The sequence below is a fragment of the Bos indicus genome, chromosome 15 (genome assembly GCF_029378745.1).
Source record: "Bos indicus isolate NIAB-ARS_2022 breed Sahiwal x Tharparkar chromosome 15, NIAB-ARS_B.indTharparkar_mat_pri_1.0, whole genome shotgun sequence".
NCBI lineage: Eukaryota > Metazoa > Chordata > Mammalia > Artiodactyla > Bovidae > Bos > Bos indicus.
In genome coordinates this window covers 41,119,991-41,135,146 of record NC_091774.1, presented here as the reverse complement: position 1 = coordinate 41,135,146, position 15,156 = coordinate 41,119,991, and the positions used below count along the sequence as shown (strand labels likewise).

General features: G+C 49.6%; 1 protein-coding gene across 1 annotated transcript in view; it reads right to left on the bottom strand.

Moving 5' to 3' along the window:
- Nucleotides 1-6,555: 6,555 nt before the first annotated feature.
- Nucleotides 6,556-15,156, bottom strand: part of DKK3 (dickkopf WNT signaling pathway inhibitor 3) — a 49,962-nt gene continuing 41,361 nt past the window's right edge. The window contains exons 5-8 of the mRNA XM_019975659.2: nucleotides 11,711-11,803; nucleotides 10,243-10,387; nucleotides 8,952-9,108; nucleotides 6,556-8,137 (exon numbers count right to left, since the gene is read on the bottom strand). Coding sequence (XP_019831218.2) covers nucleotides 7,918-8,137; nucleotides 8,952-9,108; nucleotides 10,243-10,387; nucleotides 11,711-11,803 — 615 coding nt within the window. The 3' untranslated portion in view covers nucleotides 6,556-7,917. The remainder of the gene's footprint in view (nucleotides 8,138-8,951; nucleotides 9,109-10,242; nucleotides 10,388-11,710; nucleotides 11,804-15,156) is intronic.

The following is a 15,156-nucleotide window of genomic DNA, read 5'->3' as shown; positions in this document are numbered from 1 at the left end:
TGAATGAATTTTCTGTTTATTTCACTGATACACACATTACCTCATTGACAATTCAGAAGTAAATGCAGCGTGTGTTGACTCTTGGAAAGCAGCAAAAACAGGAGCTGAAGAAAGAAAATCTTAGAACCAGCCATAACCCAGTAAAGAATCGTGAAGTTGTGTTTTTATTTTTTTCATTTTTGGCAAAGTATTAAGAACATTATTCTAGAACATCAAAACATTTCCCTAGACCGCTCCCAGCAGGTGGCAGCTCAAATTGCTGCAGTGTTGTAATTATAACTGATTGTACATAAGTTATGGATGTAGAGAATTCGTTTCACTCGTTCATTCAGCATGTAAATAAAATCGATCCTGTTGAGTTACCATAATTGCAGTTCAACTATTTCCCATGGTTATTCCTTTTACATATCACTCATGATGTACATTTGTGTACATGGAGAGGTATAGCAGTCTATGTAAACGTAGCCCTCAGTGAGCTTCCTCAGCACTGGGTCCCATACGATGGTATTTGCCCTTGTTAATGAGGTTTTTCTGTTCAGTGGCTTCAGTTTTTTTCCTTTTATACATTTATTTTTGAAGTTTTACTTCAAGTTTGAATCTTCTAAAACCTTGTAAGTCCCAGTTTAATTTTTGGAGTTGACACGTAGTTACATGTAGTTTAACTTTGGGGAAACGTCTTAACATCGTGTTGAATAAACTTGCTAGGAAGTCAGGTCATGGCACAGGCTAATACAGTCACCATGATTTCATTGCAGAGTCTGTTAGAATCCACAAGTTTGCTAAATACAGCTATTTAGTGAACACAATTCTACGTCAATTTTGAAAATGCCATCTAATTTATAAAAATCAATAAAAAGGTTTTGGTAAAACTTTTTCATGCCAGATGCTGTTTACAACAATGAACATGCCAATAAAACATTTGTTCATTCTGTGGTGTTATTTTAGTCATTAAACTTTTGTGGATGAAGAATCCGGGTTCAGAAGAGATCTGTTTTCTTTCAATATAACATTTTGTAACATTGAATAGTTAATTCTGTGATAATGTATGTTTACAGTAAAGTTCTCGTAAGAGAGATGAAAAGATGTTAATATTTAACTTTGGAGGATCCTGTCAATATTTCAAAATCAAAAATTTACCCTTTTTTCCCTTTTAAGAAAGAATTAAAAAATAGTGTTAACAAAGGTTGGTTGCAGTTTGAATATAATGATTGAGAATTCCATAATATCTTAAAAGTCTCCACAAGGGGGAGAAAAAAATCTTTTCTAAGGTATTTTTGTGGCTAATTTTTATTCTATATAGACTATGTAGCATTCTGCTAAATTGAATGGCAGTACTATTCTGGATTTGCATTAGTAGACTTGACGGTATTTTCAGAGGAAAAACATTAAGCATTTGTAACAAGTTGTCTTTCGGACCACTTAGATTTTCTGGTGTAACCTGATGGCTACTTGGTTCTGGTACAGGCCTGCTTACCTGGGATACAGGGGTTAGTAAATGTGGTTTCTGCTTTCAAGGACTGATTGTGGAACAGAGGAGACCGATTTGTTAACAAAATGGGTTTGGGGTCTTGTTTGGTTTGGTGTTCCTGTGAGAGTAAATAGTAAACTTTGCATACTGCTCCTCGTCCTGTGCCTTCTACCCGTGTTTTGTTTGTTTCGTGTTTGCTGCTTCTAATTGCAGGCATATTACAAACACCAAGAGTAAAGAAAATGTGTATTTCATTATAGAAGAGAAGAAGCTTTTTGCTCTTCAGTGCACTTTAAAAATCTCAGTAGAAAAGGTGATTTCAAACTGATTTGTGGCAATGGAAGCAGTATTTGCGGTGAAGAGATTCATGTGTCAGCCTTCCTCAGAGAATCAAGTAAGCACCTCTAAGCCAAGGGACAGTGGAACCTGGTGATCACTCATCTGCTGAATCTTCTGAGGCTGTGGCAGGCCACATACAATAAAGTGTGACCCTGCCCCCCATGGCGTACGCCAAAGTTTTGAAGCGGTCTTACTGTGGGGCACACGAGTTTGTGTCAGCCAGGAACACTCAGTGAGAACCAGGTACTTTCATATCTGTGGCAGGGGCTGAAGGTCAGGGGTGAATTCTGGCCGGAGAAACAAGAGCTGTTTTCACAACTCTGCCTTGGTTATTTAGCTGGTCTGTACAGAGGTTTGCTAGATAAACGTCTACTTCTCAAACTAAGGGATAGCAGTCCATAACAAGATAAAAAAGAGTGAGGGAAGGAACTCTATACTACACAGTGTTTGGTAATCTCTTTTGGAATGGAAACGATTGATCCTTTAACTTTTTGAGAAAATGGGAGTGAATTCTGCCACAGTCAATTAGCTGTTGGTTGCCGGGCTGCACTGTTAGGAATGGTATCTAGGCTGAAAGACAGCTACAGATTTCCAGCATGGTCCGAGCTGAAGAGTGTACAGTATCAGCACTGCAGTGTTACTGCTAAATCTGGAAGTGACCTGTGAATGTATAGAATACAATAAAATCTTTTATTCTGGTTCATCTGCTAGTTTTTCCTTTTCAATTGGCTGCTGTTCTTCTGAATTTTGTCCCTTTGTTTAGCATAAAAAATAACCAACTCTTGCACTTGTGACTTGCAAATTATAGTCTAGACAGTATGTAATAGAAGATAATCTGAATTAGTAAGATTTTTTTTTTTTTGCTAAATAAAAGTATTCCATCTAAACAATTTCTAATTTTTGCAAAACAATCAATATTTTGGTCACTAGCAGTCAAAAGCCTTCTAGGGCCAAAAATCCTTAAATCGAAGGCAAAATTGTGTGCATGTATAGTTTTCTAGGGGTGTAGTAAATGCTTTTTTTAAAATCAGGTTTCCAAAAGAGTTCACCAGCCAAATAAAGTTTGTAGTCACATAGGCTTGAGGTACAGGACATCAGAAGATGCTCCTTCAGCGTCCTTTGTGGGGAAGGGGGTGCAATGGGCATTTGGTTAGATACAGTGTTAATTTTCGAAACTTTACTTTCAGAAACAATACTTGACAAATTCATGAGTGCCTTAAATCAGGTTTAACTGTTTAGAAAAGACTAGGGGCCAAGTTAGGAGGGCAAAAGAGTGCTGGGGAGGGGTGTTCTGCCCATCCCCCGTGATAGTACGACCACCTACTTCCCTCACTGGTCTTTAACTGGTCAGGGCCTGAGAATTTACCATGTTGGGGGATCATTAGTGGACCCCAGAACCTTGCCTTATGGTGAGGACCATGCTCTGTCTCTGCTTCCTCTGTTCACAGCCTATCCCTTCCACCAGTATAGAGGGCATGCTCCACGTTCAGCCTTTTATAATGCTGAAGTAACCAACTGAAGTATCACCTTGTTGAGATACGAATAGTAGAGTGGTTCTGTTTTTCCAGTAACTGTGCCAGCTGTGTTTTATTGAATACAGTTTCACCCTGGAAGAGGACTCTCACAGTTCTGTAACTTTTAAGTCACTTTGCATTATTCAAACAATCTGATGTTGAAGTTTTTCAGTCATTTGATTCAAAGGTCTCCACCCCTCAACACACACACACTGCCTGCTGGATGTGATGCTGTCTGCTTAGCAAGGGAAGGAGGCAGTGGTCAGCACTTCCGCTCCCCACTGGCTCGCTCTGCACTAGCTCTGTGGATGGTGGAAAAGGTAAGGAAGAGGGCAAAGAGCAGCCTCCTGTTGGTGGTGGTGAGGTCACTGTCACACACACGTGCATTCCACTATGGTTTATCACAGGATACTGAATCGTTGGTTGTGCTCTACAGTAGGATTTGTTGTTTATCCATTCTATATATGCCACTTAGCATCTGCTAATCCCAAATTCCCAATCCCTGCCCTACTCCCCTCCTTGGCAATCACCAGTCTGTTCTCTGTGTCCATGATTCTGTTTCATAGATAGGTTCATTTACGTCATATTTTAGATCCCACATCTAAGTGATATGGTATTTGTCTTTCTGACTTATTACGATTATTTCTAGTTGCATGCCTGTTAGTTTTATTGCCTCTGCCTCATAGGAAGTCAGAGAGAGAAATAACCTATTTTCCAAACACTGTGATCTTCCAAAAGGGGATTTCTTACCAGCTCTTTTGTCAACTTAGGTGGGGCAATTGAGCTGCTGCTGCTGCAGCCACACCTCTCAGCAAGCCCTATGAGGAGATGCCTAGCTCCATGGCTCTCGGCTCTCTGCCTTTAGAAACCCAGTCTGGCTATCAAAACATAATCACTAATCTAGTCGACTTTCTTGACTCTGGTGGGGATGCACAGATCCCAGGAGTACTTCCTGCCCTGTATCCCACTCTTCCCCCACAGCAGACCACCTTGTTTCTCTCTTCAGCTCTCATCCTTCTGCCTTACATCCCTTTGTCCTGAGTGTGTCAAAAGCCCAAAGAAACTGGGTAGGGAGGCTGGAAATGACTTGGAGGAGTAAAAAGAGGGAGCAGGAAAACAGTACGAAGAGGAAGCTGGGAAGAATCAGCAGCAATCATTTTTGTTCCATTATACTCCTCCTCAGTCTAAGACTGGGTGGGTGGACAAGCCAGCCACTCACCTGTGCAGAAGGTGGGGCTCAGACTCAGAGCTTGTACCAAACACCCAAACCCTTCATTTTCTAAACTTGCTTTCCCATTGCAGGTTGGAAAGCAGGTGGGTTGGGATTCATAAAGCTATATTTTGTTCGCCTTTTGCTTGTTGTTTTTTATTTCAAACAACATAGACTAACAGCACTTTATCTGTCTTGTTTGTGGTTGACTTTAGGAGGAGTCCAGAAATAGCTGACGGCAGGACTGCATTCCTTCTCAACAAATTCAAGGACCCAGACATTTTTCATTCAGTGGTAAGCAGAATAACAGCCCCCTAGAGATACCCGTTTCCTAAACCCCAGACCCTGTGAATATTTAGATCTTCCTGCCTAACCTTTCCTGTTCCTTCTGCCCTCCTGAGAAACTGCCATCTTCGAAAGTCAGTTCCCATGCTGCTTCCCTTCCTGGGAAGGGGAGGCAGGGCGATGCCAGTACCAAACTCCACCTACCCTTTATACATTCCATTAGAATCGTGAGTAGAGATACACCAGCTACTTGAGTCAAGCCTCTCATGTTACATTTTTGTGGCTGTGATGACATATATACCTGCATATAAGCTCCAGGAGACAGGAGCCTGGTTTTATCTCATGTACCACCGTCTCCCTGACACCTTACATAGGGCCTGACATTTAATAGGTACTCAGTAAGTTTTTGGATGAAGTAATTTTCAGCCTCTTCTCTAAATGATAAGTTTACCTCACCTCCCAGCCACTGTGCATTACTTGCAGTTACCCTTCTATACCATCCCTCCTCTTTGCCTCCCTCCATCTGTGGCCCAAAATGCCCTTTCCTATTACTTCTGCCCTCCTGAGCAACTATCATCTTCGAAAGCCAGTTCCTACCCTGGTTCTCCCAAGCCGTGTGCTCCTTCAGGCTCCTGTAACACTGCGGATGTCAGGTTTCAGGCCTTCTTTCTGTCAATGCTACATTCAGTATCTCCCTCACTAGGCTGGGATACCTTCAGGGAAGGGACCCTGTCTGGATCAACTTGGTACCCCTGGGGCATATCACAGCACCTGGGCCTGAGTATCTGGTGACTAATAAGGATGCAGAGTGGTCCTGATGATTGTTGACACTAAAGAGAGAACAGCCGTATATCACATCTTTAAATTATCAGTATATCCTGGGCATACTGTACTAGATAATTGTTCTTGTTTGATGTCTCTTTCACTTCAGCTTTTTGAGTCTCCATTTCATCTGCTAAATGAAGAAAATACTCATGGGTTTAATGAAGATTGAGTTAATATGAGTATACTGTCTAATCTGGTGTCTATCACACATACATCACCCTGGCCTTCATATACAGTAGCTTTATTACTATGAATTATGGGCCCTGAAGAAGATCTGTGTTCGGTCCAGAATTGCAATTAAAGCAGCCTCCCCTCAAAAGGGGCATGTGCTGTGTTGTGTGCTTAGTCATTCAGTCTTGTCTGACTCTGCGACCCAATGGAGAGAGAAGCCTGGCAGGCTGCAGTCCATGGGATTCTCCAGGCAAGAATACTGGAGTGGTTGGTGTTCCCTCCTCCAGGGGGTCTTCCCAACCCAGAGATTGAACCCAGGTCTCCCGCATTGCAGGTGGATTCTTTACCGTCTGAGTCACTAGGGAAGCCCAAGAATACTGGAGTGGGTAGCCTATCCCTTCTCCAGGGGATCTTCCCGACCTAGGAATTGAACCGAGGTCTCCTGAATTGCAGGCGGATTCTTTACCAGCTGAGCTACCAGGGAAGCCCCAAAAGGGGCTTACACATTCCATTTACTCTTCCAGAGACAGTGAAGCACTGATACTCTTGAGGACTAATTCCCATCCAAAAATGGTTAACATTTCTAAAATATTTTGATGCTTCAATTGCCAGGAAATTTTGCATTATGGAGGAGTATTTTTTTTTTTCCTTTTTGGACAATGCAGTTCATTTTTATTTTTTCTGGCTGAAAGGGTTTTCTATTTATGTAAAGTCAAAAAAAGAAGTCCAAGAGTTACAAAAGAGTAGTTTAAGTGATTTATGCTTGGTTTCTAAATGCAACATATGTGTTTATACATAATTTAAAACTCAAAGAAAGCATGCTTATACAATTGTGACTTTAACATTTAATAACTCTGGATGCATACATGATGGAAACAGTCCATGACACCTGAAAATATCATTTATGGAACAGCGTACAACTCAGTGCTCTCAGCTTGGATATTACAACCATATTTCATAGAGCCTTGCTTGGTTTGATTTTCTCCATGTGGCTGATAATGGTCTTCGGTTGTTGGTAAGTGATTTTACAAATTTCATTTATAATCCTGGCCCTACGATTACCTAAGTACTGTTTCTGGCAAGTTAACATATATTATGCTCCAGTCATGTGTACCTTCAAAGCTACTGATGTGACTGACTGCCACAGGGGACAGTGTTAGTACTTCTGTCTCCACTAGAATGACAGCCACCCCCACAGCAAGGGGCATGCTGTATTTCTAACAGTAGAAGTTTAACCTTACGGGGATGTGTGAACTAGTTTGACTTTCGTTCCAGATATGCCTCAAAAAAAAGAAAAATCTTGTCCTCCTCATAAGGGGGACTTTTGGCACATGGAGGCTGATGGGGAGCAGTAGGGAGAGCACTGGGCATGAGTCACACCTGGGCAATCTGCTCTGGTCTTCACTAGCTGTGTGACTCGGGCAAGCAAGATGACATGTCTGAGCCTCCGAGATCCTGACCAACAAAGAGACCAATACCCTCCTTCAGCAGGCTGTGGTGAAAGGACGTGGACTGCTGCCCTGGCACAGAGGTAGGAGCTGAGTAACACTGCCGAGAGGACAAATGCAGGCAACGCGGAAGACATCTCACCTGCAGCAGCTCAGGGCAGCGTGTGCCTGTGCCCATGGCAGGAACAGCATGACAGATTCACTGGTTGCATTTTCACAGGTTCACGTTTGCAAAGCAGGGCATCCTTCTCCACGTGTCTGAGAGTCATTCCCCTAAAACCCATCATGGGGAAATTCTGCATCCTCTTCCGTCCCCTCCCCGCCCCCAACAACACTCAAGGCAATGTCATACAAAACGAAACATGCCATCTGCCAACCAGCAGAGGCGGAGCCGCCAATACTTTGGACCAGTTTAGCAGCCCTGTTCTGCTTCAGCCTCCCACACCCATCTTCCCCAGGCACCAGAGCTGTGATTGATGCACAATGGGGCGGGGCGTGCTGGACAACGGTGCAGCCCCTCATGTTGTTTCAAGCCAGAAGGAAAACGTACTGGGAAGAGGCCACAGAAAAAGCCTGGTGAGCCCACACCTAGGGACACAGCTGGGGAAATAAATTAGCTACTTCTATTGCACATCTACCCACACAACAGGCCCGGGTCTAAATCTCCTCTCCCTCCAGCAGCTCAGAGGCGGCCCCGGGCTCCCCGAGAGCCATCTCCACTGACAGGCTCCTCTCCAGGTTCTCCAGCTCCCGGCGCACCTCCTCCATGAAGCCGCCATCTTCATACTCATCGGGGGCCTCTCTGGGCACCAGGCTCTCCCCGTCCTCATCACGGCCCCCGACAAAGGTGGGCTTGCACACGTACACCAGGCTGTGGCTGTGGAGGGAGAAATGGGGAGCCCTCAAACTAAGGCCCCACCCTCTGTGTGACCCCAGCCCAACTTCCCCTAACCCCTTGCCTTCGAACACGCTGATGGAGCGACACCTGTGAGCAGGTGTCCTCAAAGGGCAGCTCTCCCGTGTCTAGCGCAGGTCTGTCCTCCTGTGACTGACCCGCTGGGGCAACCCCAAGGACTCCAAGGTCTGACAGCTTACAGCCCGCTGCCCGCCCAGGCCCCCAGGCAGAAGCAGCCCCTGAGAGCTCACCCGCTGTGCCCGTGGGGAGCCCTGGGCCTCGTGGGCTGGGCCCAGAGTTCTATCTACCTGCCCAGCCACCCTGGATTTTGCTGGGAAAGAAGGCAGAGCAGTGGCCGCTGAGTGAGACGCACACTGAGAAACCAGCTTCCAGCAGGCCTGATGCCTCGCGTCCCTCCGCGGCCTCTAACTGCTGGCCGCTCTCCTGGGCCCCCCTCCTGCCTCTCTGGCTGCACCTTCTGTCTCCTCTGCCCTCTTCTTCTCTTGTTGTCGTCATGATGGGCCTGGGAGCCCTCCCCACCCAGTCTTTTTTTAAGGGCATCTACCCAGGAGGCTTCAGCTCCCCACCTGGATGAATCCAAATCTGTACCCTGGCCATACTCCTGAGCCCTCATTCTAGAGGTCGCCATTGGGCCCTCCATCTGGAAAACCCAAGGACACTTCAAACTAAACCTGTCTTAAATCCACATCTCCCCCCAACTTCTGCTCCTGGGTCCCCACTGGGTGGCACCTCCTCTGCTCTCAGCCCTTGACAGGAAGGACAGGTGGGACCTCACCTATGGGGCTGGCAGAGAAGGCCACTGGCACATGGGCACCGGTCCAAAGCTCCATCGGGCTCCAGCTCCCAGGTGATGAGGTCCAGAAGCCGGCTGGCAGGGTCGTGGCAGAGTTCACCCTCCACGGGCAGGGGTGTGCACACAGGGAACAACAGACCTAGAACCGGTGGAGAGTCACCTCTGCGTGCCCGGCACCAGGCAGGCACCAAGAGAAGGTCAGAGAAACGCGGTGCGGCCCCCCACCTTCCACTTCCTAAGTAGAGGTTAGGATTGAAGACATGGAGTGGTAGGAAACAAGAATAGCAGCATGGGCTCAGGAGGGAACAAGCTGAAAAGGCTTGAGCAGTTAGGACTGCCTGCAAGAGATGGGCTTGTGCTGGGTTTTGAGGCCAGAGGTCTGAAGAAATTAAGACTAGAAAAGGGCATTGAAGTATTTTTGGACAGGCAGGAATTACTGCAACAAAATACATATATATGTGTTCAAAGAAAAACAATCTGGAAGGATATAGGCAAGGTTTATCTGTACCTTCTAGTCTTCCTACATTGAAAATATATTTGTATAATTAAAATATGAGAAGTATATATATGTGTGTGTGTGTATATATATATAAAGAAACAGAAATAGAAAAAAAAAAGGGGGGTGGGTACACAGCCAAGGCCTGAGGCTGAGCTGGTGAGAAAGGTTGAGGCAATGAGATTCCCAAAAGACCCAAGGAGTGAGTGGAGAGAAAAGGAGGTCAGGTAAGCTGGACCCAGCGAAGGCCTTGGAAGGCCAACAGAAGGGTCTAGCTGAAGTGACAGGACAGGAGCAACCCCTGCTCCCAGAGGAATGCTACCAGCGAGCCATGTCTCTGAGGAACCCGCTGGGGCAGCAGGCACCGCTGGACGGGGGCGGTGGAGGGGCTGGGGGAGCGCTGAGCCCGCCTCCCCGGGGGCAGTGGAAGATGGGGCCACTGGCAGGAAAGTGGGTGGGCCTGGGGATGACGAGCAGGCGGGGTCTGCCCTCATCCACACATCCGGGGGTGTCCCTCCCTCAGGCTCATGCGTCCTGAAAGAATTTAGTTTCTAGGCATCACGGCCCCCCACCTAAAAAAGAGACAGGGACACAGAGAGCTGGCCTTTGGCCCCAGGCAGAGGTCGTGGGGCTGGAACACATACCAATGAGTACTGGGGACCCTGCCCAGCAGGGGGTCCCTGAAAAGGTGTGATGGCGTGGACAGAGCCCCAGGAGGCCCGGTGTGTTGGCGCTTGGGAGAGGGCTTGTCCAGCGCCCAGAGGGGAGCCCGCGCACCTCTCTGGAAGGCACAGCACAGCCCTGGCTGGCAGTCCCTCTGGTTGTCACAGATGGTCCCGTTGCTGCCTGCGGTGGAGGTTTTGGTGCAGCGACCCCACACGCACAGCTGGTTTCCACAGCACTCGCTGTCTCGGGTACAGAGCTGCAGGAGGGAAGATATATGATCCAGCTGCTCACAGACCTGGGGGAGCCCAGCCTGTTCCTACTCCTGATCCTGGAGATAGCACAGGTCAGCTAACCCACATCCTCCTCCCATTACAGACAGGAGGAAACAAAGCTCCTAGTTCTGGGGGCCTTTTAGGGATGCCGAGGGGGGCGGAGATGAGAGCTGGGCTGGTAGAGGGAAACATGGCATCTGCAGAAGTCCTACGCAGCTCGAGATTTTACAAAGGGTGGTCACATCGTCTCGGTTCCCCCACAGACTTGGACCTCGCCTCCTTTTATTAGGTAGGAAGATGGCTTATGGCCCACAGACACAGGCAGCAGCGTGAATCTGACTGCCTGACTAAACTGAGGCCCAAGCCTGGGCAGCCCCGTGGATGGGCGGGCCCTGGGTGCCTCGGCCCTGGAGCCACACAGAGAGTGCGGCACCCAGCAGCCGCCCAAGCACAGGTAGGGCCAGGTGGGGCAGCAGGAAGCCCTCGACTTCCTAAACTTGTTATGAGGGAGGGAGGGAGGGTTAGTTGCCCGGTCATGTCTGACTCTTTGGGACCCTGTGGACTGTAGCTCACCAGGCTCTTCCATCTATGGGATTCTCCAGGCAAGAATACTAGAGTGGGTTGCCATGCCCTCCTCCAGGGGATCTTCCCAACTGAATCCACATCTCCTGTGTCTCCTGCATTGGCAGGTGGGTTCTTTACCACTAGCGCCACCTGGGAAGCCCTATCAGGCCGTGTGATTGCCTTAATAACAGAAAGGACAAGAAAGCCTATATATGGCCTGGTCCAAAGCATCTGTTGGGCAGAGGGAGTCTCTCTTCCCTGGCTTCCTGCTTCTTGGTGGAACCTCCATCTGGAATATGCTCTGGCTTCTTTGTGGGCCCCCTTCTAACCCCTCAGAGCAGACTGGGAGGAAGACGTGGGGAGTGGGTTGCCCCTTCCCTGCCCAAGGGCTGCCCTGCTGTTGCTTGCTGGGATGGGTCTTCCCCAGGGAAGGGACGAGGTGGGGCCTCCTCCTCAGCCCTCTCTCCCCATCTCTGGTATCTATGAGGCAGGCGATGGGGCCAGAGATCACTAGGCAGGCAGGGTGGCAGCATGTCTGCAGACGGCTTCCTGATCACCCCAGGAGTCAGCCCTGCCGGGCACCATGGACTGGCTCTTTCAAGTGTAGACAGGCTGGGGCCCTTTAGGAGGCTTTCAGGAAGCCCAGCTGAGAACCGTGGGCTGCTGGCCTCCTCCCCCAGGTGCCCTTGCCTGGGCCCCCATGGCTCAGGTGCTGCTGCCCCGGGGTCTCTGGGCACACTCACTGTCTGCTGGTCCCGGCACGGCTGGCAGGAGTACTCGAAGCTGGAAAACTGGCAGTACCTGCTGGGCCCGCAGTCCTCGTCAATGATGCACTCCTAGGCGGGGAGGAGGGAGCAGCTTCGTCAGTGATGGGCAGACCAGCTGACCCATGCGCCCTGGAAGGGGCAAGCCCCAGTTTATCCCAGGCTCAGCCTGCGGGAATGGCCTCCAGGCTGGTGGGGCCCTCACCCACCCAGCACGCCCAGGCCGCTGCCCTGCAGGGTGCCGCGCCCAGCGCACAGAGTGGAGTCTGTGTACAGCCCTCCCCCTCACATACCCGCGGCGGGAGCACAAAGACTCTGGGCCATTCTTCAAGGCAGAGCAGATGGATTTAATAAGAAGAGCTAATGAGCTCCAGGCTCAGGCGGCTGCACAGGAGGGGCTGGGGTCCAGGCCCAGCAGACCCCGGCTGATAGTGAGGGAAAGGGCTGCAGAAGCTGTGCAGCGGGGTGGTGCAGGGGGCCCTCCTGGGGGTCCTGGTTTGGGGTCCAGGGCTGCCTGGCAAGGAGGTGCCAGTGTTGAAGGAGGAGGGTGTGTCTGGCACCCAGCCCTCCAGCCCAGGTGCCTTCTCAAGGCTGCCAGCCCTGCTTGGCAGGAGAGAGAGTGAAGAAAGGGAGAGAAGGCATCTCACCCCGAGGCCCAGAAGAGGGAGGAGGCCACGGGAGAGGCCGCTGTGGCCCGGTCACCTGTCACTGCAGGAGCATGGCTGCTTTAGCTCCAGACCTGCTGTCAGGCTCAGGCCTGGGGACTGGCAGCTTCCGAGGGAAAGAAGGGCAGAGGAGGTGAAAGGCCTCGGATCAACCACTGACAACCCCTCATGGTGGCATCCCCGGTGGGCTCCATGTCCCTGACCTCCCTTCATGACTCTACCACCAGGCAGCAGGGAGGGGTTACTTGCCCCACGCTGCCAAGCTGGAAACTGAAGCTTGGAGGGCAAGGGGCCCCCCAGGACAGCACAGTATTCAGGGTAGGGGCTCCCCTCCACCACCAGCCCTTGGCTAAGGGGGCTTAGGGCTCCCGATGTGGCCATCTGAGACCCACGGAGAGAAACTCTACTGAGGCACGTGTTCTGGGGCCCCAGCAAACCTTATGAAAGGTCGAGGGGAGGGAGGGACCTGCCTTCTTCTGCCTGGGCATGCGCCATGCTGAAAGCAAGCGTAGAGCCAGACCCAGAGAGGCCCAGATGAGCAGGCCCTGGCCTGAGTGCTCTTGAGCTGAGGTACCTAGGGCTAGTGGGTGTGGACAAGAGCCTGTGGACAGGGTCTTCTAAGGACTCCCCCAGGGCGAGAGCATAAATGCAAGCCTAGGGATCCGCAGGGAAGCTATGGCCAGGCCGCCCAGGGGATGAAGCTCTGTTCCTGGGAGTGACAGGTGTGCACTGCAGGGCTGAGAAGGGCATTCAGTGCAGGGCAACTGTAGGTTTGGCTCCTGCACAGGACAGCTGTAGCCCTGGCCTGGCACTGACCCCCAGCCTGGCACACCCCAGAGCACAGGTCATGCTTCTGTTCACCAAGCAAGGCTCACCCAGCAGAGAGGACCATCAGTCCCACTGGACACCATCTCCCCGCAGTCGCTCTGAGGGATGATGAGCAGAAGGCCAGCCTGGGGACATGGGGCAAGTCACCCGCGTGTGCCAGGCTCTGCGTCACCGGGGGCTCCAGCAGGGGCCAGGGCTCTGACACCTCTGAATAAGTGCAAAGTGATTTGAATCTCTTCTGTCACTTCTCAAAAAAGTGTAACCAAGCAGGACCCTCTGGGGCCTCCCTGGGACAGACCCCCATCCCCTGTCCTCTGTTTGCCTCTTGTTGGTAGAAAAACTTGAGCCTCTTCAGGCCTTCCCTGAGTTCCAAAGAACAAATTTAATCAGAGAAGTGAGAAAATGCAGAGCCATAGGAAAACACTCAAGCAAGACAAACTGGTAATGGTTTAGCCATTAAACAAAGTTTGGGACCTTTAGCTCCTCCTCCAGGACTACAGACAATATTCAGAGCCATAGCCTTCAGCTGCTTGACAGACACTAAAACCCCCACCAGGTGGAAGAAGTTACCCGTATGCCGACCACAAACACACAGAGGCCAGAAGAGCTGGGACCAGAAGGTTGATGATGGTGACTCCTGATTACCTCGCCACCAACCAATCAGAAGACTGTCCACGAGCTGATCAAACACAGGTGCAACTCTCTCCCTCTTCTTGTCTTGAAAAACACTTTCCTGTGCTCTAGAGCAGGTTCTTATTAGTTATCTATTTTATATATAGTAATGTGCATTTGTCAATCCCAAACTAATAAGAACCTGCTGTAGAGCACGGGCAACTCCACTCAATACTCTGTAATGGCCCATATGGGAAAATAATTTTTTAAAAAAAGAGTGGCTGAATGTAAATATATAACGGATTCACTTTGCTCTACACCTGAAACTAACACAACATCATAAATCAACTATACTCCAATAAAAATTAAAAGCAAAAACCCTTCTCTGAAATCCATCAGGGAGGTCAAGTCTTTTGTGCTCTAGCCACTGGTACCCCCTGCTTGGCCTTACAACAAACGCTGCACTTTCCTCCACCACAACCTGGTGTCAGCAGATTGGCTTTACTGCATGTGGGCAAGCAGGCCCAAGTTTGGTTCAGTAACAGAAAGAGAGCACGCTGCCCATCACCTGCAGAACGACCTAAAACTGCTCTTCCCTGTGTCTCCCCAGAGTCCCACTCATCTTGGCTCCACCTCCCACCCACGGCTCCGCCCATGGCTTCCATCACCATGGCAAGCGCAGCAGCTCAGCAGGCAGGGTCTGCCTTTCAGAAGGAGTCACGCTTGTCCCTGGCTCCCAGCACAGCAACCTAAAAAGGTCAGCAGGCCACCACTGCTGTTCTTACTGGTGAGAAAACTGAGTCTCAGAGACGGTGGAAGAGCCTCCTGAATCAGGGGCTGAGCAGGGGGCAGGGCTCTCAGTCTGTGTGACCCCAGAGTCCATAAGTAAAGCACTCAGCCACCGTGCCTTCCTCGACACAGACTCAACTCAGCCAGTTCAACCAGAAGCATCTGACATATTTTCCAAAACAGAGTAGCAAGAACTTGGTGTGGGAGTGAGGGAGAGAAAAGCAGAGGGCCCACAGGCACCAAGGCTCTTCTCTGGACCGGGCTACATTTTGAAGCACTGAGATGCAATCGTGACTATGAGAAGGCCCTTGCCCTCAAAGATTTATCATTTATAATTGAATGATAAAGGAGGGTAAGAATAGAAAACTTACTACCAGAGAAACTAGTTTGTTTTCCTCACAAAGAAAAGATATTTGACCTCACCAATAACCAAGAAGACACCACTTAAAAGAGCAGGGTACCATGCTTTCGCTTAGAGCAGAAACAAAAAAGCTGATCCTGTTTGCAGGAGGCAGAATACCGGCACCCCTG